The sequence below is a fragment of the Pipra filicauda genome, unplaced genomic scaffold (assembly GCF_003945595.2).
Source record: "Pipra filicauda isolate LSUMZ 115617 unplaced genomic scaffold, ASM394559v2 scaffold528_size357041_pilon, whole genome shotgun sequence".
Lineage (NCBI taxonomy): Eukaryota > Metazoa > Chordata > Aves > Passeriformes > Pipridae > Pipra > Pipra filicauda.
Window position 1 is genome coordinate 277,357 of NW_024104674.1, and position 25,813 is coordinate 303,169.

Below are 25,813 nucleotides of genomic sequence, written 5' to 3' on the forward strand. Positions count from 1 at the left end.
TTACTTGCAAATAAAGTGTTTTCCAAATATCTGCAAAACTCTATCTGAATATTCCCTAAGCCTGATGACGTGTCTGATGCCTTCATTCAGCCCCCACCAGGGGTGGGACTCTCTTTGAAATGTGATGAGGGTTCTGTCCACACTTTGCAGTACACCCACTGTGGCTACACTGTGCCAAAACACGCTGCATCACAGAACTCACTTCTCCCAGTACACCATTCTGGTAAAGAATGGCAGTATTTTATAGTTCCCGGGAGGGTTCAGCTGCAAAGGAAGACAGAGATAAAGATAATTCTGGCACTGCAAGCTGGCCTGCTTGTCAGTAATGGCCTTTGGTTGTGCTGTCACCTCTTACCCCGTCAGATGGTTTGTTTACTCCTGTTACATTAGAAGTGTTTGAGGACCATTTCCAAATTCTTTGGGTTTTCCTTTTGCTCAAAGAGCCTGTGGGAGTTTATTCTTATGGTGACTCCAAACACCTACCAACACTTATTTCTCTTGGGATCACTGCAATGTCACAGCTGAAGTGGCAGCTGCATTTGGTAGGGCAATTTTCTCATCATCTCCATTTAAATGGCAGTACTATCTCTAAGCTACAGTAAATGTAGGAGTTGTAATGGGGTGGGTGCTTTACAAATGCAATGAAAAGACAGCCTACTGTTCAAAGAGCAAAATGTTTAAATTAATTAAACAGATAAGTCATAGGGATCATAGAAATCTGGTTTGAGTTTTTTATTTTCATAGTATGAAGTTAAACTTCCTGTGAAGGACAATTTCCCCAAATCTTGCTTTAATCCATTCTTCTTGTTGACGTGAATACTGAGTGGAGTCCCCACAGAAACTGGCTCAGATTATCACTTTTCTTTGTTGCTGCTATAGAGCTAAATTTACATTTCCAAATCTGCTAGGAAGGTGTGACAAATGGTTTCCAAGCAGTAGCTGCAGTATAGAAAAGAGGAAGATAGAGAAGGAGGAAAGTGAATACGCTGGGTTTGATTTCTCTTATTTTTATATATAAGTAAATCCAATAATCTATCCATTAATTATTCCTGATATATGCTGATGTAAGTGAAAGGATTCAGATTCTCCAGTCAACACATTTGTTCTTTTAGATCCAGGAAAATATAAAATTCAAAAACTCTGTTATAATACCAAGAATAAGCCACTCTCCACCTCTACAGTCTCCATTTTATTGCTGCTGGTTGTGAAGAATCTTAGATCACAAGAATGTAGATGAGGAAAAGGAATGGTTTTCAAATTCTGTTTTGGTTGGTTGGATGATTTCAGGCTAAAAAGAACATTAAATATACTTACAATGTGCACAGCCCATGTACAGACAGATATAGCTTATATTCCTGAGTACAAATAATACCTACAAAATATACTAGGTATGCAACCGAGCCAGTCGTAGCTTGTGCTGTGCACTACTTAATTGGTGGGAAAAAAAAAGAAGTTTTTGGAAAAGCTGTTTCACCACTGTCTTCGGCTCGATCGTATGGAACAGGCCTTTCCATTTGGTTTTCCAAATATTTCTCCGGGATAACATGCTTCCTGGTGTTCTGCACATCACTTTCTCTTGTGTCTGTGAAGGGAGTCAGTCTTTCTGCCAGTTCACTTTCCACTTGATCAGATGGATCTTCCCAGACATTCTCTGCAATAAAAAACAAACAAACAAACAAACAAACAAAATAAAGGATAGGGTAAGACTGCATACTCTTAAAAAACATGATTGATACAAATTCACACCAAATCAGGTGGAAATTTTCCTTGGTATCTTAAAACCCCTATTGATGCATTCTTTTGCCTGGAAGTGAAATACACTACGGTGTGATGTCAGATACCATAAGTATTTTGCTCTCAGTAAGTAAAAGGTGGATCTTTAGCACTTCCAGCCTTCTTGTTGGCAGCTGCTCTAAAACATCTGGAATGCAGCTCTACACAAGTGAGAAATAGGGCCTTCACCCACCACATTTCAGTGACCATCCATTATCACCTCATTTAACAGATGATACCAAATGCAAGGCAATCCCAAACACTGATATAAATGCTCTTAGTTCTCCAGGTAGAACATGCTTACGAATATTCTCCTTTTTCTTTTCTGGTGCGGAGAAAGAGCCATCACTCAGTTTCCTCAAGGTCTGTGTTTTCTGCTTTGCTCGGTATATTTTTGGTTCCTGGATCCAGGAATGTTTCATTGCTTCATCGGGGGTCATGCGCAGGGCAGGTTCCCACCTTCAATCCGTGGCAGAGAAATAGTTATTGAATGATTTCTAACTGAAAATTAGTTTAAGCTAGAAGATTTAGTCTTGTCTTCTGGAAGTCTGGTCATGAGGGCATTTAATGAAACAAAATAATACTGAAAACAAGGAAAAACCTTATATGATCTTCTCCATCCCTCAAAACTTACTTCAGTGCTGTGTGCTTTGCTGATTAAACCCTCTGCAGCATCAAACCATTTTTAATATGCAGTGTTATTAGGGTAGGGACCCAAAATTATCTGTTTGAGGTTTGGTTTTTTGCTTCACTAAAGTTATTTTCTAAACTCTCTGATTCAGCTAGCAAACCAAAATGGATCAGTGATTCATAGAGACGTAGCAAACTAAGAACATTAAAAGCAACCTTCCTGTGAAACAGAGTGGGATGATCTTTTCCCCCATGTAACCACAAGTTGGCAGTTTCTTTAGGATTTCTTTAGGGAAGTGCTACTGAAACTGCTGAAAGAAACTTAAAGCCAGTGCTAAAGAAGACATAAAATATTAACCTTGCATAAGTTCCAGGTAACACTAGAAAATATATGGGACCATATGGGGTGGAGGCATGGCTGACTATACTCTGCCTTTTTATCCTCGGCTAAGGGGAAGACATACAGTGTATTGGAACTAAAAAGAGTTCCATCATCTCACCCAGGTGAACCTGGCGCAGGATCTTTGTGAGAATATGTTCAAAGAAGAGCTGTTTTCATACATATACCACAGTGTATCACTGCCATTTCCAAGGCTTAGCACAGAAAATCTAGTCAAAACCAGCTAAATCAGCACCAAATATAATTCATACTGGAGGAAGTTGGAAGACTTTCTTCCTGCTGGCGCAGGAGTTAGATTTAAGTACAAAGCCACACTTTGATCTCCAGATACACACTGTCTTGGGCCAGTGCATTACCGTTATCCGTGTTATCTGGACACACCTTTATCTAGTAAAACAGAAAGGATTTAAAACAAAGGCCTCAGTGGATAAATAGCATTGCTTTTAGAGTTTAGTCTCCAGCATCAGAAGATGATCTGCTTTTAGGTGTGATGATGTTTTGTTTCACAGCCCCGGGTTGGACAGGGCTTTGAGCAACCTAGGATAGTGGAAGGTGTCCCTGCCCATGGCAGGGGGTTGGAATGGGATGATCTTTAAGGTCCCTTCCAACCCAAACCATTCTGTGAGTCTATGATTGCATGTCAGGTTTCTTTCATACTTTGGTCTAATCCAATATATCTTTCTGTGCAATAATTTGCAATGAACTGTGAATAATAATGGATATACAAGCACTACTATATGGAAAATGAAATGAAATAAAACAAACTAGAAACAAAAACACTCCACAAAAAAAAAAAAACAAAACCAAAAAAACACCACCCCAAGAGATACAAAGATTTTTAAGGTACAAGAGAATGAAAGCAAAGTTAAAACTAGCCTGTTTCACATCGTATGAACTCACATTAGGCATCCTTTCAGGAAGTCCAAGAAACCAGCATCGTGGGTTTTCAGCACTGTGCTTAGATCCTTGGAGTCTGGGCATCTCTTTTTTCCCTTGCTGTTAGTGACAGATTTAGGAAAACCTTTGGAATCTTAAAAAAATGAAGACATGCTCAAATAAATTACGATAAAAATCCTCTCTAAATGTTTAAAGGAGTTGCAAAAACAGTATCCATATCCATCCCACTAAGTTTTTTCCTGTTGGATTGATAGTCTGCCAGCACTGTGGCAAACAGTGTTGGTTACGTTCTGGGGACTTCATCCTACACTTTGCTGCTTTGTTTGTTTCGTGCAATTTCCAAACCCAAATTATACACAGAGGAACGAACAACATAAATAAGTTCCCAAAGCCCACTTTTAACAACAATATTTTTAAAGAGTACGACTGGAATGGATCTCCCAATCCCTTCCCTATCACCTTGGCAAATAGAGGCCCATCAGACTTGAAGAGCACAGCATCAGGTTCATTTGTAGGCCTCATGATACCTTTTTGCTTCTCCTCAATACCCCTTCCTGAAAGAGTTTTTAATCAGCTAAGAAGTAGCAGAGGGTCTCTGGCCCTGCTCCCTGTCAGTGCTATTAACCAGTGATTAATTAGCAGGGAGGGATCCAGCAAGGACAAACAATCAGAAGCAATTACCAAAGAATGTTCGCTTCCTTGATGAAGCCTGAATCAAATCAGCTGGTGGAAGACCCAGTACCTTCAACACAGAAAATGAATTCACAGAGTTACTCCTCATTTAATAAAGATACCAAAAAACCATCAGGTGAGATGTGGTATTTTACCCGTCTTATGAAAAGAAGTTGAACGTCTCAACTGACTGTGAAATGTCTACAAAACATTTCCTCTTGTGCCATTTATTGTGGAAGGAATTAAGGGATTTCTCAATGCTGTCTGTACATATCTTTGTATCAGAAATAGCAGGACCAGGGCAGTGATTGTCCCCCTCTACTGAGTACTGGTGAGGCCACACTTTAAGTCCTCTGTCCAGTTTTGGGCCCCTCACTGCATGAAAGACATTGAGGGGCTGGAGCGTGTCCAGAGAAGGGAGTGGAGCTGGAGAAGGGTCTGGAGAGTCAGTCCTATGAGAACAAGCTGAGGGAGCTGGGGATCTTTAACCTGGAGAAAAGGAGGCTCAGGGGGGACCTTCTCACTCTTTACAACACCCTGACAGGAGGTTGTAGCCAGGTGGGGGGTGGGCTCTGCTCCCAGGGAACAAGGGACAGGACAAGAGAAATGGCCTCAAGCTGCACCAGGGGAGGTTCGGGTTGGACATCAGGAAGAATTTCTTCATGGAGAGGTTGCCCAGCATTGGAAGGGGCTGCCCAGGGAGGTGGTGGAGTCCCCATCCCTGGAGGTGATCAAGAAACAACTGGAAGTGACACTCAGTGCTCTGGTCTAGTTGACAAGATGGCGACTGCACAAAGGTTGGATCCGATGACCTTGGAGGTCTTTTCCAACCTTAATGATTCAGTGATTCTATGATCTTATAAATGATGACACTGGGATCTTCACCACCACAGAAGGCTCTAAGAACAAACATCTCTGTTGGTGGCAACTGCAGTAGCAGGCCACATGGACAGACGCTGCCTTTGAAAACACTTGTACAAACTAAGTGTCACTAGAAGGATGAGACCTTGGGGCTGAGTTCCGCATCAGGCTGCAGTTTAGGGATTCATATGGAGTAACTAACTAACTTGTTTTCATGGGTAGTTTTGCACCCATTCTAACATTTGCGCTGTGTAGGTGATCCGAGGTGGGAAATGTCACAGTACATTCTTAAAACTCTTTGAAAACATTTACAAAAAATGATAGAGCCAAACTCCTTGGTAGTTTCAGACAATATAAGGTGCAACAGCCACAAACTGTGACTTGAGAAGTGAAGAATGGCTATTAGGAAACAGTTTTTCCACCAGGAGAGTAGAGCAGCAGTTGTGCTGGTCACCCACCGTGTTTATACTCAAGGCTTTGAGGTTTTCAAGGTTTACTAGTCAGAGCCACAGCTGACTGCTCAACTGCTAGTAAAAATCTCTTTCAGCAGGACTATGGACTAAAGACATCTGGTTTGACTAGCACATATCTGATTTCTATGAGAAGAGTGGCCTGTAATAATTTGGATGGGTTTTACTTCACCTTAGATATGCTTATTCTGTCCTAACTTCTCCATCCAGAATTAAAGTATGTTTCTTTCAGAAGCAAGACAGTGAGTGTACAAAGCACTGTTTGGCACGTGAAATGTTCCAATAAATCAGTTTTGTGCTAGATCCCATCCTCTCAAAGAGCCAGCTGGCTGCATTAAACCTCCCTCTGAAAGGCCAGGCCACAGCAATATTTCATTATCTCTTGAGATTTCTCTTTGTTGCTGGCATTGCAGTTTACCAAATGAGCATGCAAATCAAAAGACAATCCCAAAAGTTACCTCCATGATGCAGGCAAGCTGGTCAACCTCATTTTCTCCCGGAAACAGTGGGTAGCCTGTGTAAAGCTCTGCTATGATACAGCCTAAGCTCCACATATCAACAGCCATAGCATAAGGATGACCAAGAATCACTTCAGGTGAGCGATAAAACCGGCTCTGGACATAGGTGTACACTGGATCAAAACAGAAAATTGGACAAGAAGCAAAATGTCATAATTTGGATTGAAATGCGGATTCCAGATTTCACAGAAGAGTGAAATACATGTTCAGGCGTCATATCTCTGCTCTACCCAGGGATTGCTCACAGAGGCTCTGAAAACTTGTTCTAATCCCATCCTAAAATTAATGGGTGATTTGCTTTCCACTGTTCTATCTGGGAATTGTTCTGATAATGCTATGATTCAGCTCGCTCCATGTTCATTTTCTTGTTTGAAAGTCTTCCCCTTGCATCAATCAACAGGTCTTCATTATCACTGCAGGAAATATTGGTTTCACTGGCAGTAGGACCTGTCTTCTACTGCCTTCTGATTTCCCTACTAATATATTAGAGCCCCAAAGGATCTCATTCCAAGACTGAGACTCACTGGAGAGAGTAAACTAATTCTTCTGACTCTCGACATTCAGACAACTGAACATGATTACAGTGTATAAACTTTGTTATTTTCTTATTCCTATCTCTCTGAGGGTCACTTTGTCTATATTCCTGCCTTTCTTTTTCCAGCTGAGAGTCTCCTCAGTCATTCTCCATCTTTCACTTATTTTGTGTTTCAGTTTGTTACTCTCCGCAAATATTCCAGGCTGTGTCTCAGACTACATTCTTCTCAAACATGGGCAAACCTAAATGGATTACACCCTCCTACAAAACTGGGATGTAAATCTAAAAGTCTGAATCCCAAAATATAGGTTAGCAGGTTGGGCTTAGTTTAAATATCAGTCTTTCATAAGCAAAAAAAATTAAGCCATTTAAAACTAGTTTTGTTTTTCTAAGTTAATAAAATGCAATGCAGATGTCCTTCTTGGGGTTTGTTTTTTTTTGTTTCATTTGTTATTTATTATATTACTTCTCTTCCTGATGATGATATCATTCTTACTTTACGAGGTGTTTATTGTAAATCAAATATGTCTATTGTAAATCTGTTGAGATTTATTATTAGGTTAATTTTATACATTAATTTCCTTTTTCAGATTTAGTTCTTGTTAACTCCTGCTCATTCTATTCAAATCTTTGATAGAAAAAACCCCAAAACTGAATTTAGACTTTCTAAATTAAAAGCACAGTTCCCATTCCCCTCCCTGTTGTATTTATATAAAAAGTACCAATTATAATTTAACCATCCCACTGAGAAAGAGTCTCTGTACTTCACAAACTTCTGTTAAGTGAAATATTTGGATTATCATCATAGGTCTGTTTCAGTAACCACTCTTGCAAGTGCAATTCTGATTTCAAAAGGAGTAGAGGAGCTGATCAGGTTTGGGACAAAGAAAAAGCGGGGTAATGTCTTTTTTGTCTCCTACCAGTATTTATTCCACCACCAGTGGCTTAACCACCAGTTCATTAGGTTCTAATTAGGGGCATAGGTCAATATATTAGCCCAAGCAAAGATAAGTTTAACTACATCATTTAAAATTGAGAAAGCTTATTAAGAAAATTACATCAACTTGACTTTTCTGCAAACCTCTTTGGTCTTCATAGCAGCTTGATCCAAAATCAATAACTTTAACTGAACCTTGGCCGTTGTGGTATAATAGAATGTTCTCCTAAAAATAAAATCACAGGGAAAAGAGGGTTTTAACACCATATTAAGTCAGTGAACACTGGAAAATAAGCAATGCAAATCACTAACTCAAGAATATTTGCACTGATGAGCAAACATAACCTATTAGCTTCCTCCTGCAGAGTTGAATTTTAACCTAATTGAAAAAAATCTATCTATATCAAGGATTTCCTTTGATTTCCCTTCTGATCATACATTCTTCTCTACTTGTCAGAAGAGAGATGGCTGCCTTTATCAACCTTTATAACTATTATATGTCAAAGCTTTGAAGGCCTGAACAGTTCCCAGGTGGGTGCCAAATAATGACAAAGTAGTTTCTTGGCTAATTAACTCAAAAGGATATGTGCCAGGAAGGAGAAGCTGCTAATGATGAAAGTCAAGGCAAGGACTGAATTCCACTGCCCCGATGCTCTTGGTTCTTGGTGCATCCCCCTTCTGCAGATAAATATCCCTTCGTGCTCATGGGAGGACTCTGTCTCTAGTATTGAATCCCTCACAATGCCAGGGAGCTGATCAGCTGGAAAGCCAGGCTTTGGAAGCAGTCATTAGTTAGCTTTAAATACAGAGAAACTCCGTATTCTACCTTATGTTGTGAAATATCACAGGAGGCAGATGGGATAACAGATGTGAGTTTCAGGCAACATAAATTAAATTCTTAAAACTGTACAATTGTTGAGTGACAACAAGATTCTCTTTTATTTAACTCACTAAATTTTCTCTGATGTTACTCTGTTTAAATACAGACTACACTAATTGATGTTGCTGACCTCAGTCCTTCTCAGTGGCCACCTGGAAACACATTTCCATTGGGTTAATTGTTTCTGATTCAGATACTTCGGTTATCTTGCAACCCTCACTTCTCACTGCAGATTGATCTGGCAAAGATATTGGCAAGACAATGGGTACAGACAGTATGTGACTTGTCAGAATTCTGAATTCAGATACGTTAAGCAAAGTGAGAACAGAATTTCATCCTTTGCATTTTTATTTGAGAGCTTGCTTATTGATTTAGTGGTTCATTTGTCCTTTTGAAAATGAAATCAAGAGAAATATTTATCTGAAATGAAAATAAAGTTAAAATACTTTGTGAATCTCAGAAAATTGCAAAAATTTAAGGTTGGGGCTTAAGGAGAATGGAAATGCTTCATGTAGCAGGAATACTTAGCAGATCCAGCTGCAGAATTTGGATGGCAGATGTTCCTCCAGAAACAGGTAGATACCCTAAATACTGTTCTACAGAATTCCTTTGTCATTTACTAGGCTACTTAATTTTATAGTTAGGCATATGAAATTAAATAGACTTTACAGGATAACAGACTGCCTTGTGAATATTAACATTACAAAGTCCCTCATAGCAAAACACTTAATTTTACAAGTATTTTTTTTCTCTAAGCAAAATGTCATTACCTGAATTGGATTCATATTTGCTTACATTTTGGCTACCAAACAATCTTGTCTAATACTTCAGTGAATGAACTGAATCAATGGAAAAAATCAGCCAACTGTAGTACTAATACTAACACGAATAAATTATAGCTTCTGTACAAATATCCTGCCAGGTTTTATGGATTCTTCTTAGAGTTCCTTCAATAAAAAGAAAGATAAGATGAACTAATGTATTCTGTACAGAAAAACAGGTTATGAAATGCTTGTACTTACAGGCTTCAGATCACAGTGAATGATTCTTTCCTGGTAGAGCACTTGTAAACATCTCAGCACACCCCGAGTGAAGTGTCGGATTAAAGACAGACTGAAACCTTGGAAGTTGTTCTTTTTGATCAGCTCATACAAATTTATTCTGTGGAGATGGAAGAAACAGAAGACAGAAAAGAGATTAGGGGAACTTATTTTTAAGGCATGATTAGTTTCCACTGCATTTAGAGGGTATTTAGCTTTTCTTCTTACGTGAGGGAGGACTCGTGAAGAAGAAAAAGACAACTATTTTCCTCCTGGAGAATGTGTTCTGCATGTAATATGCACAAACATCTCCCACATCTGAAGATGTACTGTCAGTGTGCCAGAGACTGAAATGGTTAATGATTTATGCATTCTAGGAGACTTTTGCAGGCTTTTGGCTTTTGCATTATACCTCTGATGGGCAGTTGGGCCCATCCCTCCCTCCAGTGCTGAACGTGTCAAGCCCTGGAAAGGCAGGAAGAGCTGAGTTTACCATATTTGTTGCTGTGCCCCTCAACTCTGCCATCATGATTGCTAATCACGAAAGGTGGGAAAAATACTGGGGGTTCATGGCACGACCGGTGACACTACTCCATGGAAACAACTCCCTGCCTCAGGGGAGGTGCAAAAGCATGCTGAGGGTACATATATTGACTGGTGACTTTGGGGGTTTGGGTTTTGTTCTTCTCCCCCACCGCCTGCGAATCGAGACCATTGCTTTCAGGATTACCAAGTTGCATCGCTGGACCCCGTGGACAGTGACTATATACACGTTTTTTCCACTCTCATCCTTTCTTTTTCCTTGCTCTCCCTTACTCTTATCCTGTCTTTCTCTCCCCTATGCATTTTCTCCTCCCCCCCCCAAGGTTATCTCTATGTCATATTGTTATATTACAACACCCAAAATGCTAGCATACCTGTTGATACAAAATTGTTAAAACAAACCTTCAGACACCGATTATTCAGTGTTGTTTCACTCTAATCCACCCCAAGGGAATTATTGATAAGAACCTGGGTTACCCCCCTCCCCTTTTTCTGGGGCGGGTCGTAACAGAGTGAACTTTCCTGCTTGCTAAACTCTGTGCTATGTTATGCAGCTGTGCTGATTTTCACCAAGAACAATCAGCATTCAGGAACTGAAATAAATTTTCTGCAGTCTCCTTTCACCCTCATTTCTCTTTGCTGTGGTACCTTGTGTAAATCATCTTTCTCTAAAGATCTTTAATCAGCAGTAAATATTTCTAGATAGACTCCTCCATAAATTCAGGTCTTGTTAGGTTTTTGTATGCCTCCTGTGACCATCATATCTTAGCTCCTTCCAGTGGGGCTTTAAATGAGGTTGCTGACTTCTGCCAGCATGTGAATGCACAAGGGCCTGGAGTGACAGGACAAGGGGCAATGGCTTCACACTGACAGAGAGGAGGTTTAGATTGGATATTAGGAAGAAAGTCTTCTCTGGGAGGGTGGGGAGGCCCTGGCACAGGTTACCCAGAGAAGCTGTGGCTGCCCCATCCCTGGAAGTGTCCAAGGCCAGGTTGGATGGGGCTCTGAGCAACCTGGGATAGTGGAAGGTGTCCCTGCCCATGGCAGGGGGGTTGGAATGGGATGATCTTTAAGGTCCCTTCCAACCCAAACCATTCTAGGATTCTATGATTCTATGAAGTACTGAGTGCTTAATCTGTGATCATTTTTCAGAGGAGGAAATGGCCACAGGGCTGGTGGCTCTTAAAGGGATGCACCAGTGTTTCCTCAGCAATATGATCTCTGGAGGTGTCCTCAGCACAACCCCACATGCCTGGAAGGACATAAACAACTGCAGCTTTCTGTCTTCCTTGCTTGTGTGTCCACTGGCCTCAACCAAGGTCCTTTCCTTTGGATCTGAATTTACCAGGACTTGACAGAGAAGGAAGATCACAAATGAAAGGGTTTTCACTATGTTTTAAAGGCAATAAAAATTATACCAGAAAAACATTTTTCTATGACAACCAGTCTTCAGCTCCTCTGTAAAGAGTTAAACATAGTGTCTGTCCCATGAATATTTTCCTCTGCGTTTCCATAGCAGCTTTCTGAAAAGACTGGTCTGTGTCTTCTCTGGAGAGGAGTCAACTCTTACCCCGTGTGTCTCTAAGTGACAGACTCACATGTAACAGCACAATTAATTTAGGTTTCTTTGAGATCAAGCCATCCATAGGGTGCTGAATCTTCAGCAAGGCTGTAACACATGTAGAAATGGGAGCTCTACTGTAAGGGATGGGGAACTGTGGATAACTTCCATAATTCCAGGTTAATTCACTCATTACAACAAGGTTGATGACTAAAATTACCTGACTTCTCTAAAATTTCTCCAAAATTCCTCCTAAGATGTGTCTTGCAGCAAAGGTTCATCAAAAAGCAAGAAGGAGCTTTATTTTTAAATTATTTGATATTATTCATATTTATATACCCTGAAGTTTACCAGTCCTGAACTCATCATTTTACTCTTTTCCTCAGAGGTCTTTCAGGGAAGAATACTTCAATACACAGCACAGAAAATAAGGGATTGTATCATGTCACTGTCTGTGTGAAGTCTTTTTCAGTTCACCTTGGGTGATCAAAAGGCTCAGTGTGTGTTCAGTATTCCTTTCTTGCAACATGAAGAGCTGCCAATTCTTCAGAAGAAGACATAGAAATTAAAGCTTGTAAGGCACAAGGTCTAAAATGCTCTGTAGGGTGTGTGTAAAGGAAAATGTACTTTACCCCAGCAGTTCAAAGGAAATACAGAAGTGGTTGCGAAAGTAGAAGTATTCCTTCATGTGGATGATGTTGTGAGTATCATCTTTGTCTTTCTTCAAGAGAGCATCTAGGATCTTCACTTCCACCAAAGCCTGGCTGTGAAATCTGAAATACCATGTGACACAGGAATGATAACATTAACTCAGTGTAGTATTTGTAGAAATCTAAATGTTACAAACACCACAATCTTACTGTAAACTCAGCATGTGGGACAATGATCAAAAATGTGTCATTTACCCCTGATAACTACTGTAATTTTGACTCATTATTGTTGGTTCCTAGTCTTACATAACACTTAAGGGTTGCTATTTTGACTGGTCTGAAAAAGCCTTTAAATGAAAAAGTTTCAAATGAGCATCCAGAGTAAAATCCTGGTGCTTTCAAAGTCCATAGGAACGCTTCTGTTTACTTGAACAGGGCCATATTTCACACCTAGCACAGTCAGATAGTCAATTTTGAAGAGTGTCTTTACATTTAGTGTTCACTGAGGGGGAAAAATGGAACAGCTAAAACTCTGTTGCTGGAGTCAACAGCATCATTCTCATCTGCTTCATTGACTCTGGTTGAAGGTGACATCAATAAAAAGTTTGTGACCAGCCATAAAAGAAGAAGAGGTTGCTTAGGATCCACAGTGTAGAATTTTTCATATTAAAGTGAGAGAGGGGAGCATCCCAGCATATTCCTGTGGTTTTGGCGTCTTGAGGGGAAGTGAAGACTCTCAGCTTTCAGTCATTCAGGGCTGGTTACCTGGGCTGTGTGTGAACTGTGTCACAGATATAGAGACCTCCATGTAAGCCTGGAAAAACTGTGTTTGCTTTCATAGGCTGTGTCTTCTCTGGGTCTAGGCCAATTCTGAGTCCCTGACATCCCTTTTCTTCACTCTGATCTCACTGCATTTAATGAAAATCTGTTGTATAGGAGGTTTGATTTTGCTTTGCTCACATCGTTGTGGTTTGTCACTGCCTGTATACAACACAGACGATTGTACTGCTTTAAAGGCAACAGATGCCTCACCTTTTCTTATTCCTTATTATTTTCAGTGCCACTAATTCATTGGTTTTGTGATCCAGGCATTTGGCCACCTGCCCAAAGGACCCTTTCCCAATGACCTCCAACACTTCGTATCGATAGGCAATGTGGTCATGTAAAACCTTCAAAAAGAAAAGAAAAGGGTTCAGATTCAACAGCATAGCAAAGATCAGGCTTTAAAAGTAGCTCCTGTGTGTGGGAGTTTGCTGTCTATGAAAGATGATGGACCAGTAGCAAGTGAAGTCTACATTAAACAAGAGTTTAATGAGAAAATCACAAGTGATGCTCCAATAGTCCAATGCAAAGTAGATTCTCCTCTGAGCTTTGAAGTGATTGGTAATGATTTTTTCACATTTATCTTCTAGAAACAACAATTATATCATATATAACACTTAAGAGTTGGCACACAGTCACTACAAACTTATTGAGCTGAAAATAAAAACCATGATTTTTCCACTTACCTTTAAGTAGGAACCATGCTCATCATCATAACAATTATTATTCTGGGTTTCAGGCAAACCTTCAATCTTTTTAGCTTCCAGGCCAAGAAACCATAGCTCTGTATAATTGAAAATTTCTTTTTGCTCATAGACTGTTAACTGGTTTCTAAAATTTTTCAAGGCTTCTAAATCAGAAAACAAGAATGTAAAAGCAAAAATCAATAAAATGTCAGAAACCCAATTGCAAATTGCTTTTACAGTGGAACATTTTACAGCAGAGCACACCACTTTGAGCAGGATGCTGAGAAAAGCTGTTAGAGGTCCCTTCCAACAAACATTCTACAATTTTGTACAAATTTATATATAATTTTTATTTGTTTTTTTACTAAAAATATTACATTCAGTAAAGCATTCTTCATTTGTCAGCAAGACTTTTAGAGAGCTTAGGTAAAAACTACTTGATTCTGAGGGAAGTTATGTGCTTAGGTGTTTTTGAAAATCCCATCTGTTGCCTGTCAGATTCATCAAGCTTCATAGCTTGCATAAAAAATATATGTTTTTAATGGTTTGGTTGTCATATTTATAAAATGGCAGTAAGGTTTAATTTACCAAAGCTTTCAAGTGCTTGTTTTTCTGATAAAAAATATCAAATTCAGATGCATTAGGGATTACATGGAGACCAAATCTGGTTCTCCTACTTCTGATTCTTCCTGCATGGAATCATTTCAGCTGCCCTAACACCTCCACTTATATCATTGAAATGTGGATATATATTCAGACAGGAGCATTATAAATCAACATGTTGCATGCATGTGTGGGTGTTTTGTTAAACAGTGGCAGATCTTCATCCAGTAATGCAGGGCTGCTAAACCATTTCAAAGCAAAAGGCCACTACTTTTTTTTCTTAGACTCCTTCTAAAAATAGATTATCTCTGCCAGAAACTTTCTAGAACTGAGAACTCCCAAAATGCAGTTTAGCCCACACCAATAAAGTGGGACACAGCCACCAGCAAGTGGGAAAAAGTTTTATCACTGTAATAGAATACTGCTGTCACCTCCATGACCTGCTCTTACACAAATATACATTCTTTTGTATAATTCATAATTCTCTCCTATATTTGTGTTAGCCTATTCATTCTCTTATTGTACTCATATTTAGAAGTCTCTGAGCCCATCCATATTCCTTGTGCTCCAAATTGTTTGTTAAACATTCCAGTAACCATTTCTCATGGAACCTCTACTCCCTGAGTATCCTGATTACACACACTCCCTGTCACTCCAGTTTTTTTAGCATGTCCAGTTATATTCTACCTGAAGCTGTCATAGGCAGTTTGACCCCGTTGCTGGTGCTTTCCAGTTCTGATGGTTTTGTCTGGGCTCTAGTGTCACTTTCAGGAAGACTGTCTGGAAGGCTAAACTGGGAAAAATTGCCTTGAGGTCCATTTTCCTGCTGAGAAAAAAAAAATTAGAAAATATATATTCCCAAAGACAAAGCTGCAAGATATTTATTTTGAATTTGTTGAGTAGTCTCTCTGCAAATTTTGTGCTGAGACAGAACAAGCAAGCCTGGGGACCAGAATGTCCTGCTTACCCAGAGAGTGAATTCTGCCAATAGCACTAGAGGGTATTGGACCATGGAAAGACAAATCTCTATAAATAAAAGAATGTGTGAGGGCAGAAGTGCTAGAAGAAAGAAATTGCAGAAGAAAGGACATACGGATGTCACCTGTATCAGCAGGTGACCAAGATCCCAGCACACACAGGTTCTCAGGACTCCCAGAATGGGAAAACAAAGAACAGACTACAGGATCGAGCCATGAAGAGATGAAGGGGATAAAAGAGCACCAGATAAGCAGATAGAAGAGTCTGGGACAAGGATGCTGGATGTGGGGGTCCAGGCCATGTTCTCTTCAATTCCTTCACTAAAGGGAGAAGACTCAGCTGGAGATGCATCCAGTGGATCCATACTGGCTGAAGATACAGGGAGGATGGATGGATACATTCTATGGATATAGGACAAAGAACAAGAATGTCTGAGCAGAAACAGAATTGATCTGATGAAGCAGAGCAAGAGTGTCTGCAAAGAGCTTTGCTGGCTTAGTGAAGGAGGGTTTTAATGAGGCACAGCAGGGAAGAGTCATCATAACCTAAAGGCTTACATGGTAATTCAGTCACCCCAGTACCTGCTGCTGTGCAAAATCATTCTGGGAGATTTTTAGACTGTGTTCTTAATGCAGGTGACCTGAGATGAGCTGCTGGACAAGTTACTCACACACAAGGAACAGCTGGTTGAGGATGTGAAGGTCAAGGAAAGGGCAGCTATGACTGCAGTGACTTTGTGATTGTGGAGTTTAAAATCATCAGAGAAGTGAGACAGACAAACAGAATTACAAACCCAGTGCTTCAAGAAAGCACCTTATGGCTTGTTCAGGGATCTCCTCATCATAAACCCATGGAAGACTGCCCTGGAGGGCAAAGGAAATTAGTAGAGCTCATTACTCTTCAAAGTCAACCTCCTCAAGGCACAAGAAGGGTCCATTCTAACAGGCAGAAAGTTGCACAGACATTGCTGAAGGCCAACAGGGATGAAAAGGGAACTTCTGACCAAGGGCAAACACAGGAAGGAGAGAAAAAAGGTGGGAGCAGGGATGGGTTATCTGGGCAACATGCAAAAGACACCAGCTGAACATGAACATTCCAAGCTTAGCTGGAATTGCAGTACATCACCAGCAAAAAAACACAGGCTAAGGGAAATGTGAACCTACTGCCCAGTGGAATATGGGTCCTAGTGACCAAGGATTTGGAAAAGAACAAGGTACTCAATGCTTTTCATTGGGAATTTTTGCCCTCTGGCCTCCCAAGTCCCTGAGTATAGAAGCAGTTTGTGTAACAAAGTGGAGGAAGATAATCAGGGAGCACTTAAATAGCTGGACATACCTATGTCTGCAGGACCAGGTGGGATGTGCCTGAGGGTGTGGAAGGGGCTGGCCAGTGTCATTGTAAGGCAGGTCTGTATCATCTTTGGAGGTCCTTGGCAATCAGGAGCAGTTCCTGACCATTTGGAAAAGGCAAACATCACACCTACCTTAAAAAAAGGCAAGAAGAAGACTTTAGGGAACTACAGGCTGGTCACCCTTACCTCAGTCACTTGGAGAGCTATGGGACAATTCCTCATGGAAACCATTTCCAGCCAAATGAGAGACAGGAAGTTGATTTGGAACAGCCGGTATGGATTTGCCGAAAAATGGTGTCTGAACAATTTGATTGTTTTCTCTGATGAAGTGACTGGCTTGGACAACGGGAGAAAAGCAGTGGACATGGTAGGCTTTGACTTGAGCAGGGCCTGTGACGCCATCTCCCACTGTGATTGTGAAGCCCAAAAAGTGAGAGATGAACTGGATAAATGGATCATAACGTGAATGGAAAATAACCTGGAAGGTCAGGTTCCAAGGACTGTGGTCAGTGGCAATTGGTTAGTAGTGAAATTCCTCAGGGATCAATATTGAAGGCAGTGCAGTGTCTTTATTAAAAACCTGGACCATGGATGAGTTTACCCCCTCAAATATGCAGACCATAGCAGGCCTGCCATCCAGAGGGATTTCAGCAGCCTGGAAAAGAGGGCTACAGGCATTTTCTAAGGTTGAACGAAGACAAATGCTAAGTCCTGCACCTGGAAAGGAATATATCCATGCAACGGGACAGGCTGGTGGGCAACTGACTGGATGCAGTTTTGCAGGGAAGGGCTTGACAACAACCTGAGCACAAGGTAGAAAAGAAGGCCAAAGAGATTCCAGGTTGAATACAACCAAGAGAACAGCCAGCAGCAGGGTGGGAGAAGTGATCTCCCCCTCTATTCAGCATTTGTGAGACCACAGTGGGAGCATTGTGTCTAGTCTGGGGTTTCCCAGTACAAGAAAGACATTGACCAACTGGAGTGAATTCAGGAGATGGTCAGGAGCCTGGAGCACAGGATGTACAAGGAGAGGCTGCAAGAAATACATCTGTCCACCCTGCAGAAGAGGAAGCTTCAGGAGGGACCTCACTGCTGTCGAGATACTTGACAGGATGGTACAGGAAAAGCAAAGCCAAACCCTTCTCGGGTGCACAGTTCTAGGACAAGGTATGTGTCTAACCAATACAAGTTGCCATACAGGAAAAGCTGATTAGATATAAGGAGAAATATTTTTTTACCGTGAGAGTGGTTCACTATTGCAACAGGTTGCTCTGAGAACCTACAGACTCTCCAACCTTTGAAATATTCAGAGACAAGCTGGTCAAGGCCCTCAGTAACCTTCTCCAAGTTTGATCTGCTTGTAGTGGGAGGTTGGGCTAGATATCTCCCAACCTAAATTATTCCTTAATTTTTTTTACTATTTGTCATCCCTTGAGAAAGTCCTGATGACTCATACAAATGGGACAGGATGGAGATAAAAAAGATCAGTCTATCTCAGTGTCAGAAGGGTACAAAAGATGTATTCAATAACCAGCACATGGTTGCCAAGACAAGGACGCAAGTGATGTGATATGGACTAACCAGTGGGCAATCCTGGGCCCCTGTGTCCTTGCAAGAAGTCCTGACTGGTACCACTTTAATTTGTGCATCTTGATGCTGGTGAGTTTTGAGTTAAAAGTGTGTGCAAGCAAAAATGTTTTTTTTTTCAAAATGAAATCATCTTTCCAGACTTGTCTCTAATTTTCCTACTTTTTTTTTTTTTTTTTCAGTATTAACTGGTACAAAAGCAAGGCAACACCTGGACAGCTCAGGTCTGTGCTGAGGCAGGTATTTTTATCCTGCTGAGATGCACCTTGAAAACTCCCCTCTCCCCTTTCCAACACACACTCCCTTAATTCAGCAATGCTGTGTTATTTCTAAGGAAGGGTAAACAAAGAAGGTCTCCAAAACAGAAAGCACATAATCATGCCATCCAGGCTAAAATGTTTACTGTCCCCTGGCATTTCTAAGCCAAGGAAAAAGGCTTTCTTACTGGTGTTTACACAACTTCTTATATAAGTCCCTAAATTCCATTTAAAGAATAATAATAATAATACAATCCCCTTTGTGAAACGCTTGGCTCCAATCTTTTCACAGCAAATAAAATGGAGGGATGGTTTGTTTCCACATGCAAAGGTTAATCATTCAGTTTTGCAGAAGTTGAGTGCAGATTTGGTTTAGGAAGGGCACAGAATTAAGCTTTAAAAAAAAAATAAATTATTTTGAAGACTAACCTGTTCCCCTTTATGTTATTTTGTGTCTTGTAGCTTTGCCCAATGACACAATTGAAATAATTGCCCCTAACCAAATGAAATAATTTTTAGTAGGAGCAACCTGCCAATTTGAAACTCAAAGTATTTGATAAGACTCTTGACCTCCCAAACAAAATGCTTTATGTGGGGACTTCCAGTGAAAGAGATTTGAAAAGACTTCACATCATAGCCCCATAGAACCTGTCAAAACTCTTAACAAAGAGACTCCTTTGGAAAAGAAAGGTAAAAAAGGTAGTGATGATGAGTAGTGCAAGCCCCTGATTTGCTGGGGAGAGAAGCAGCAAAGGAAGAAGAGTACAGACAGGATGGACACAGGATTTGTGAAAAACAAGGAGAAAAAAGGAATGGTGAAAGTGCAGATGACCTCAAAACCTTCCTGTTGGGTGTCCTTTAAAATATCTGACATTATAGACAGCCGTGCTGGTTTGACTTTTTACTTTCTGGTTGACTGTTTACAGTTCTTACTTTCTTTTTTTCCCTTTTTAACTATGGCTGAAAAGAGAAACTGGAGCAAAAACTGACACTAAGTGATTTCTCTGTTCCCCCACACCAGCGCTCTTGTGACACTTTGCCACTGACACTCTCAGTGGTCCTTAGAGAGAGGCTGTTTAACCAGGCCAACATAAGATGTCCAAGAGCTTTATAACTCACCTGAAGAGAGGAGAGGACACTCTGCAAGCTCTTATTTGCTATTTGAGGCAGGCTGCCCTCGAAGGGGGGAGGGTTTGCAGAGTCTGCAGCCAAGTCATGCTTTGCTTGACCTTCCAGATGTGGGAGGGAGAGAACACCACGGCTGACTCTCTAAATGGAAAGCAGAAGTAAATATATATATAACGACCTAGCAAAGCAATTCTGTGTCACACCTACAAAAAGCAGAGGGGTTTCAACCTTGGGAAACGTCTATAGTTCGCTCCTGACACCTAATGGCAAAGGGGAAACGAGCACATGTGCTCTGGCAGCTCCCGGTTGTACCAAATGGCAGGAGGAGATTGTCCGGGCAACTGGGCAGCCTGGCACATTTTAGGGCACGAGCTTCCTCACAAGAACACCTCCATGTGTGCTTGTATCCACTGGAATAATCCAGAATTATCAGCCTTTCCTAACCTCTCCCATTTGTTGTTTGCAAAACACTTCTATGCCACTCATTATTTAAAGCCAGCCATTTAAGGGCACAGTTTTATGAATGTTAGAACCTCTAATACCCTTGAATATATAAAGTCAGAGAAATCCCACTTTTAGCAGCAAAGAGAATTTTTGAGGTAGACTACTTCTTTGGTAAATGATTTAAAAATTATTTGAAGTAGATCAACTCTGCACTGTGAAATGCAAAACAAGGTCCAGAGAGCTGAGGTTACAACCCTTATAAACCTATGAAATTTTTGTCATTGGGCAAGGATAGAAACAGGTTTTTCAAGCTTTTGACAACAAAGATGAGGTTTGATCTTTCCTGAAAAAGCAAAGAAACAAAGCTCTCAATCCAATCAACTTCAGTGAGAAAGTGTTTTATTCCAATACCATGGATAAGTCTTTAAAACCATAGAACTTAGATCCTGGTGGACTTTTTCTGAAAGCTTCAGGAAACCAAAGTGATTTGGCAGAAGAAATGCCTCAAATGCTACTGAACCCAGTAAAACCAAAATAGTTGCAGGCACTTGAGACAGTCATACAGTGGAAATGGAAGAAAGCAGGAAATAGAGGATTTGTCTCTGCTCATATTCCTTTATTATAAGGGGTTCCTTAGAAAACAAGCACTCAGATATTTTTTAAGTCAGTTGAAGAGTCACATACCTGATGGAAGACTCTGTTAGATCCCAGCTGATCTCTCTCTTGAACAGCCAGTTGAGACTGAGAAAAAGCATCCACGTGGGAAGACTGCAAACATGAAGTGATGCTTTAATAAAAAACTGTTCTGGAAAAAAAATGTCATGAAATCTCTGTATGGTTTCCGTGTTTCCTTCCTTTGTGACAATGCCTGTGCCAGTGTAGGAGAGAGGACCACAAAAGCTGCTGAAGACACATTATGGTCTAGCAATTCCTCTCCCAGTTGAGCAGCTGTTTTGTGGGCAGGTGCAGAGACAGCTTGCTTTGTTATTATTCCTCTCAGAAGGTTTGATATGCTCATGTGGTCAGTGAAGGGGAAGGGGGCCCTTCCCATCCCTAAATATGTCCTCAAAAACTTGGAAGGACAACTTTAAACTGCCCCACAAGGTAGACTGTGAGCTCATCCACTGTTAACAGCAGAATTAAACTGATTCAGCTCGTGATTTAAACACAAATCAATGTTTAAATTTACTGAAATATATGGGAAAAACTCTACTGGTTCCAATGGACAGATATTATTAGCAACAGATACAAAAAAACAAAGCCATGGGGAAAGTGCTAAGCAGCTCAGCATTTTTAAGATTTTGTTGGTGCTTTCAGTAGTTTTTTAATAAACATGATAAGTAGCATTGCACATTTCTGTCCAATAGCAAACTGCAATGAAATGCAGAAATCTTTACAATAATTTAGATACTGAAAAGTCTTGTGATAATTTAGATACTGAAAACTCTGTGGCTAAAGCAGTTTGGAGCTCTGCTCTACAGGCTGGAGTGAACCTCGCTGTGTTTTAATAAAAGTGCTCTCTTGTCCCCTGGGCTTTGAGACACATTGTCATTCTACTCATAGTGAAAAAAAAAAATCACCTTTATCCAAATAGACACACCAGTTCCACTATAGAAGTTGTAGAACAGCAACATTTTCTTGAGAAAAAGAGGAACTCTAGAGTTTCAAGATAACAAATACGCAGTCAAAATTATCTTGTGGTTGTGAGCTGCAGATTAAAAATACTTGAATAAAGCAGCATGGTATTTTTATTTATTTGTTTTGCAGCCAGGCCTTCCAGGGCCTGTGCCTGTCACACAGTCTTAAACGGGCAGAGTACCTGCTGCTGATAAAGTCTTCGCTCCTTGCAATGACTTTTAGCCTATCCAGTGCCACTGTCAATGCCAGGGGATCACTTTTATATATATACAGATAGGAATAAAATCATAGAATCACTGAATCATTAAATCATAGAAAGAGTTTGGGTTGGAAGGGAGCTTAAAGATCATCTCATAGAATCATAGAATCATAGAATCGATTGGGTTGGAAAAGACCTCCGAGATCATCGAGTCCAACCCTTGGTCCAAATCTCGTTCCAACCCCCTACCATGGGCAGGGACACCTTCCACTAGACCAGGTTGCCCAGAGCCCCAGGGTTCAGGTATCCACAGCTTCTCTGGGCAACCTATGCCAGGGCCTCCCCACCCTCCCAGGGAAGAATTTCTTCCCAATATCCAGTCTAAACCTCCTCTCTGTCAGTTTGAAGCCATTGCCCCTTGTCCTGTCACTCCAGGCCCTTGGAAATAGTCTCTCTCCATCTTTCTTGTGGGCTCCTTTCAGTTACTGAAAAGCTGAAATTAGGTCACCCCAGAGCCTTCTCTTCTCCAAACTGAACAATTCCAATTCTCTGTGTCTTTCCTCCTAGCAGAGGTGCTCCATCCTCATCATCTTGGCATCCCTCCACTGGACTCAGTCCAGCAGGTTGCTCAGGATGGATGGTACATCCGTCCTTGGATATGAGTTTGGATTAGAGACCTTCAGAAGACATTTCCAAGCTAAACATGGAGATAAAACTCCATGAAGGAGATGCTGCCCTTTGACTGTCTCACCATCAACCATGAAGACACCACTTGAGTTGGGCAGAGCAGCTGGAAACTGCCTTTTGAATAACTGTGATGTTCATGTGTCTTTTCTTTTCATTTGAACACAAATAAATAAGTCCCTCCTCAAGTTTAGAGGGCAAATTTAGGATTAAGAACAAACTGAGAACAACTTTGAGCCTTATTATGCTAATTAGGTACATCTTGAGAGGAAGGGTCATGGGTATCTCTGAAGCAGAGGAGAACGTTAGGAAAGGGATGTGTACTAAGACCTGTCTTTGCAGGACATAGTAATTCCCATTTTTGGAACTGGAGATGAGCTTGCCAGGGGTAAGGGATTATATGCTGTAAATCCAAAACATTCCCAGAACCACCAACATCCAGAAGAGAACCACTGGACTTCTACATCCTACGTGTGACTGTCCTAGAGCCTAGCACAACAAAGATTCTTGGGTGGATTTCTAGAGGTGACCCATGGAGAACCTAGTGCCAGAGTATTTTTATAGAAAAACACTCCACATGGAAACTACATTTCTTGCATTTCAAGTAAGAATTGCATGTCATGAAGGTGAGTCTGGGATGCACATTCAGAACTCTACCAGGTATATCAATATAGCTCTTAATAAGACTATTAATTTTAGTGCATGTTGTACTTTTCCCCACACTTCATCCATACTTTATTCTCATCTAGCTTTTATTTTCAGTTTCTGGAGCTGATGAAAATATACCAATTCATTTAGAGACAGTTTCTTTTAACTACTTCATGCTTTTGTAACTACAAGTCAATATAAAGGCAGGATTTTAGAGAGAAACAGCTGTGACTGAAACCCAAAGAAACAATGGACTTTGCATACCTGTACAGACTGCAGAATCTTCACTCCAAAATGGCATTTATTCCTTTTAAAAGGCTAAGCATTACTAAAATATTGTTAATTTTTTAATCATTATTATATTTACTAACGAAGCATGAAAAATTCACCAAATGTCTTTAAAGCCCAGTAAGAGCTAAGGAAGCAGGCGAATGAGCTCCAAGATGTGCTGCCAGAATTTGGAATCCATTTGATTTTGATTCAGTGGGGAAAGATTAACAAGATTTTGATTTCTCCTTTCGCACTGCAAAAGCAAAATCAGTCCATCCGGCTATCCATCGGCCGGGACAAAAAAGCCATGACTTTTTTATCCTGGAAAATTGTGATTCTTTTTGTCTCTCTTTCTCAAAACCTGGTTATTAAGGGTTTATAGCTCTCCATTGCTCTTTGAGCAATTTATTCAAAACATCTTAAAATCAATAACTGATCAACCCTCATAAAATCCCCCCAAATAGTTAAATAGAATAAGATTTCTTCTGTAGAAAAACTGATCTGTGCCTGCTGGTGGCTGAATGGGGAGCAGGTGGATTGATCAATTAATCCACACAGTGGCTCATTTGATGGTCTTGATCCAGGTGACACATTAGAGCTGCTTTAGCAAAATCCTGCACTTCTGGTACAGGGTCCACAGCTGAGCTGTTGTGACTGGTTTAATTCTGGCACATGCACCTCAAAGAAAAACTGCAGCAACTGTTACTATTCCACTCCATTTCATTCTGTTTGTCCTACTCCCATGGCACTCAACCTGTCCCACAGCTCCAACATTGCACTTCAATTCCAAACTGTCAGCTCCTGCTATTCCAGCCCTTCAAATCATGGATCACCTTGATAATTCCAGGTATCACCAAACAAAAAGAAAAATGTCCTCATTCACTGCCTAGTCTGCAGTCATAAGGACTATGTGCTGAGCATATAGCATTCTGGAAAATCAGAAATCACGATATATTTTCATAATTACCAAAATATCAGCTGATTTTTTCAATACTACATTGACCACAGAAACCACAGAAATGCATTAAACTTTTAGAAATTATTAAATACACAACTACATAAAATATAGACTCCATTGTCTCCTCATTTAAATAGGCATTCTCTCTCTTCTCACAACTGAATAAAGCCTGTAGAATGCATGGAAAGAATGCAGTATAGGTGTCCAATCATGCAATACATTAAAAAGCCATAGCAAATACACTCTCACTCACTCAAAACACAGTAGGAACATAAACATTTTCCCCACCTTGTCAACTATTTCTGTCAGCATAACTGCAAGATCTGTTAACTGGAGGATAGAAGTTGTTTATTCCATTCAACGAAGGCATTTCAGGAAGCCCACCTTCATCTAGTCAGAGCATAGCAGGAGCAGTTCCATACACAGTGCCCTGATCAGGAAAAAATGGATAATGCTTCTGCTTGGCTTCAGATTTAAATTTTCACCCCGGAAATATGCCAGTGACTATTAGCTGCTCTAGTATTCTTTCGGTGGCCATCTGTTCCCTTTCTCAGCCTCCTTCTAGCCAAATATAATTTTCCATATTTATCGTGGCAAGTCAGTAATAAGAAAGACAAATATAACAGGATTGGCTGTTCTCCTTGTCATCTCAGTCTGTTCTTTCTCACTGAGCTCATGTGCTTGTGAAACCAAAAAACACTTGAACTTGTATTTTGTCAAAATTTGTCACAGCGACCTCGCTATGCAGTGAGCAAAATCTTTTCAGCGAGTCTGACAGACTGGAAAATGGAAATAAATTAATTCCTCAAGGGTTGGTCTCTCCTTGGGCATTATGTGTCAACTAATGAGGAACAAACTGTGGCACCTTGGGCTGGGGTTCCTGACGGCATCAATGCAGAGATGCTCTGTCTTGGGAGATAATGAGGCTCTCATTTTGCTGTGGATAATGAGACAGAGCTTAGCTGCCACCTTGTCTATCCTTTTCATCTTTTGGATGTTGTGCATGGGCGATGGAGCACTGATGGAGGCATCCCTATCTCCCCACTGTCCTAGGGGAATACCTACAACTGAAAATTCAGTGTGCTCCCTTCCTTCATACAGCCTGTTCCCTGCTGGTCTTAAATCTGTCAAAACCCCCTGAATAGTTTCTACTTTCACTCAGAAACCAAGGTTTTCAAGGAAGAAATACATGC

At 40.6% G+C, this 25,813-nt stretch overlaps 1 protein-coding gene across 2 annotated transcripts; it reads right to left on the bottom strand.

Annotated features, from left to right (window-relative positions):
* Positions 1-717: 717 nt before the first annotated feature.
* On the bottom strand, positions 718-25,226 carry DYRK4 (dual specificity tyrosine phosphorylation regulated kinase 4). Of its 2 annotated transcripts, none has more exons than XM_027747569.2 (14): positions 24,909-25,226; positions 20,908-20,991; positions 19,771-19,920; positions 15,166-15,301; positions 13,876-14,039; positions 13,400-13,536; positions 12,350-12,490; positions 9,596-9,734; positions 7,838-7,919; positions 6,162-6,334; positions 4,382-4,442; positions 3,704-3,833; positions 2,078-2,232; positions 718-1,651 (listed from the first exon to the last, which is right to left on the bottom strand). In XM_027747569.2, the coding sequence occupies exons 1-14, from the start codon at positions 24,930-24,932 to the stop codon at positions 1,425-1,427; spliced, it is 1,803 nt and encodes a 600-aa protein (XP_027603370.1). In that variant the 5' UTR covers positions 24,933-25,226; the 3' UTR covers positions 718-1,424. The 2 variants fall into 2 exon arrangements, with proteins under 2 accessions (XP_027603370.1, XP_027603369.1); XM_027747568.2 differs by having other exon boundaries at positions 15,166-15,304.
* Between the last annotated feature and the right edge of the window lie 587 nt (positions 25,227-25,813).

What these genes read in the sequence shown, in the direction of transcription:
- DYRK4 (XM_027747568.2), bottom strand. Translation starts at nt 24,932, where the DNA reads ATGCTGACAGAAATAGTTGACAAG. An exon ending in ACTGCCTATGACAGCTTCAG is followed by an intron (nt 14,040 to 15,165) that starts GTAGAATATAAC and finishes TTTCTGATTTAG; the next exon opens with AAGCCTTGAAAAATTTTAGA. An exon ending in AAGGAAGCGAACATTCTTTG is followed by an intron (nt 3,834 to 4,381) that starts GTAATTGCTTCT and finishes CATTTTTTTAAG; the next exon opens with ATTCCAAAGGTTTTCCTAAA.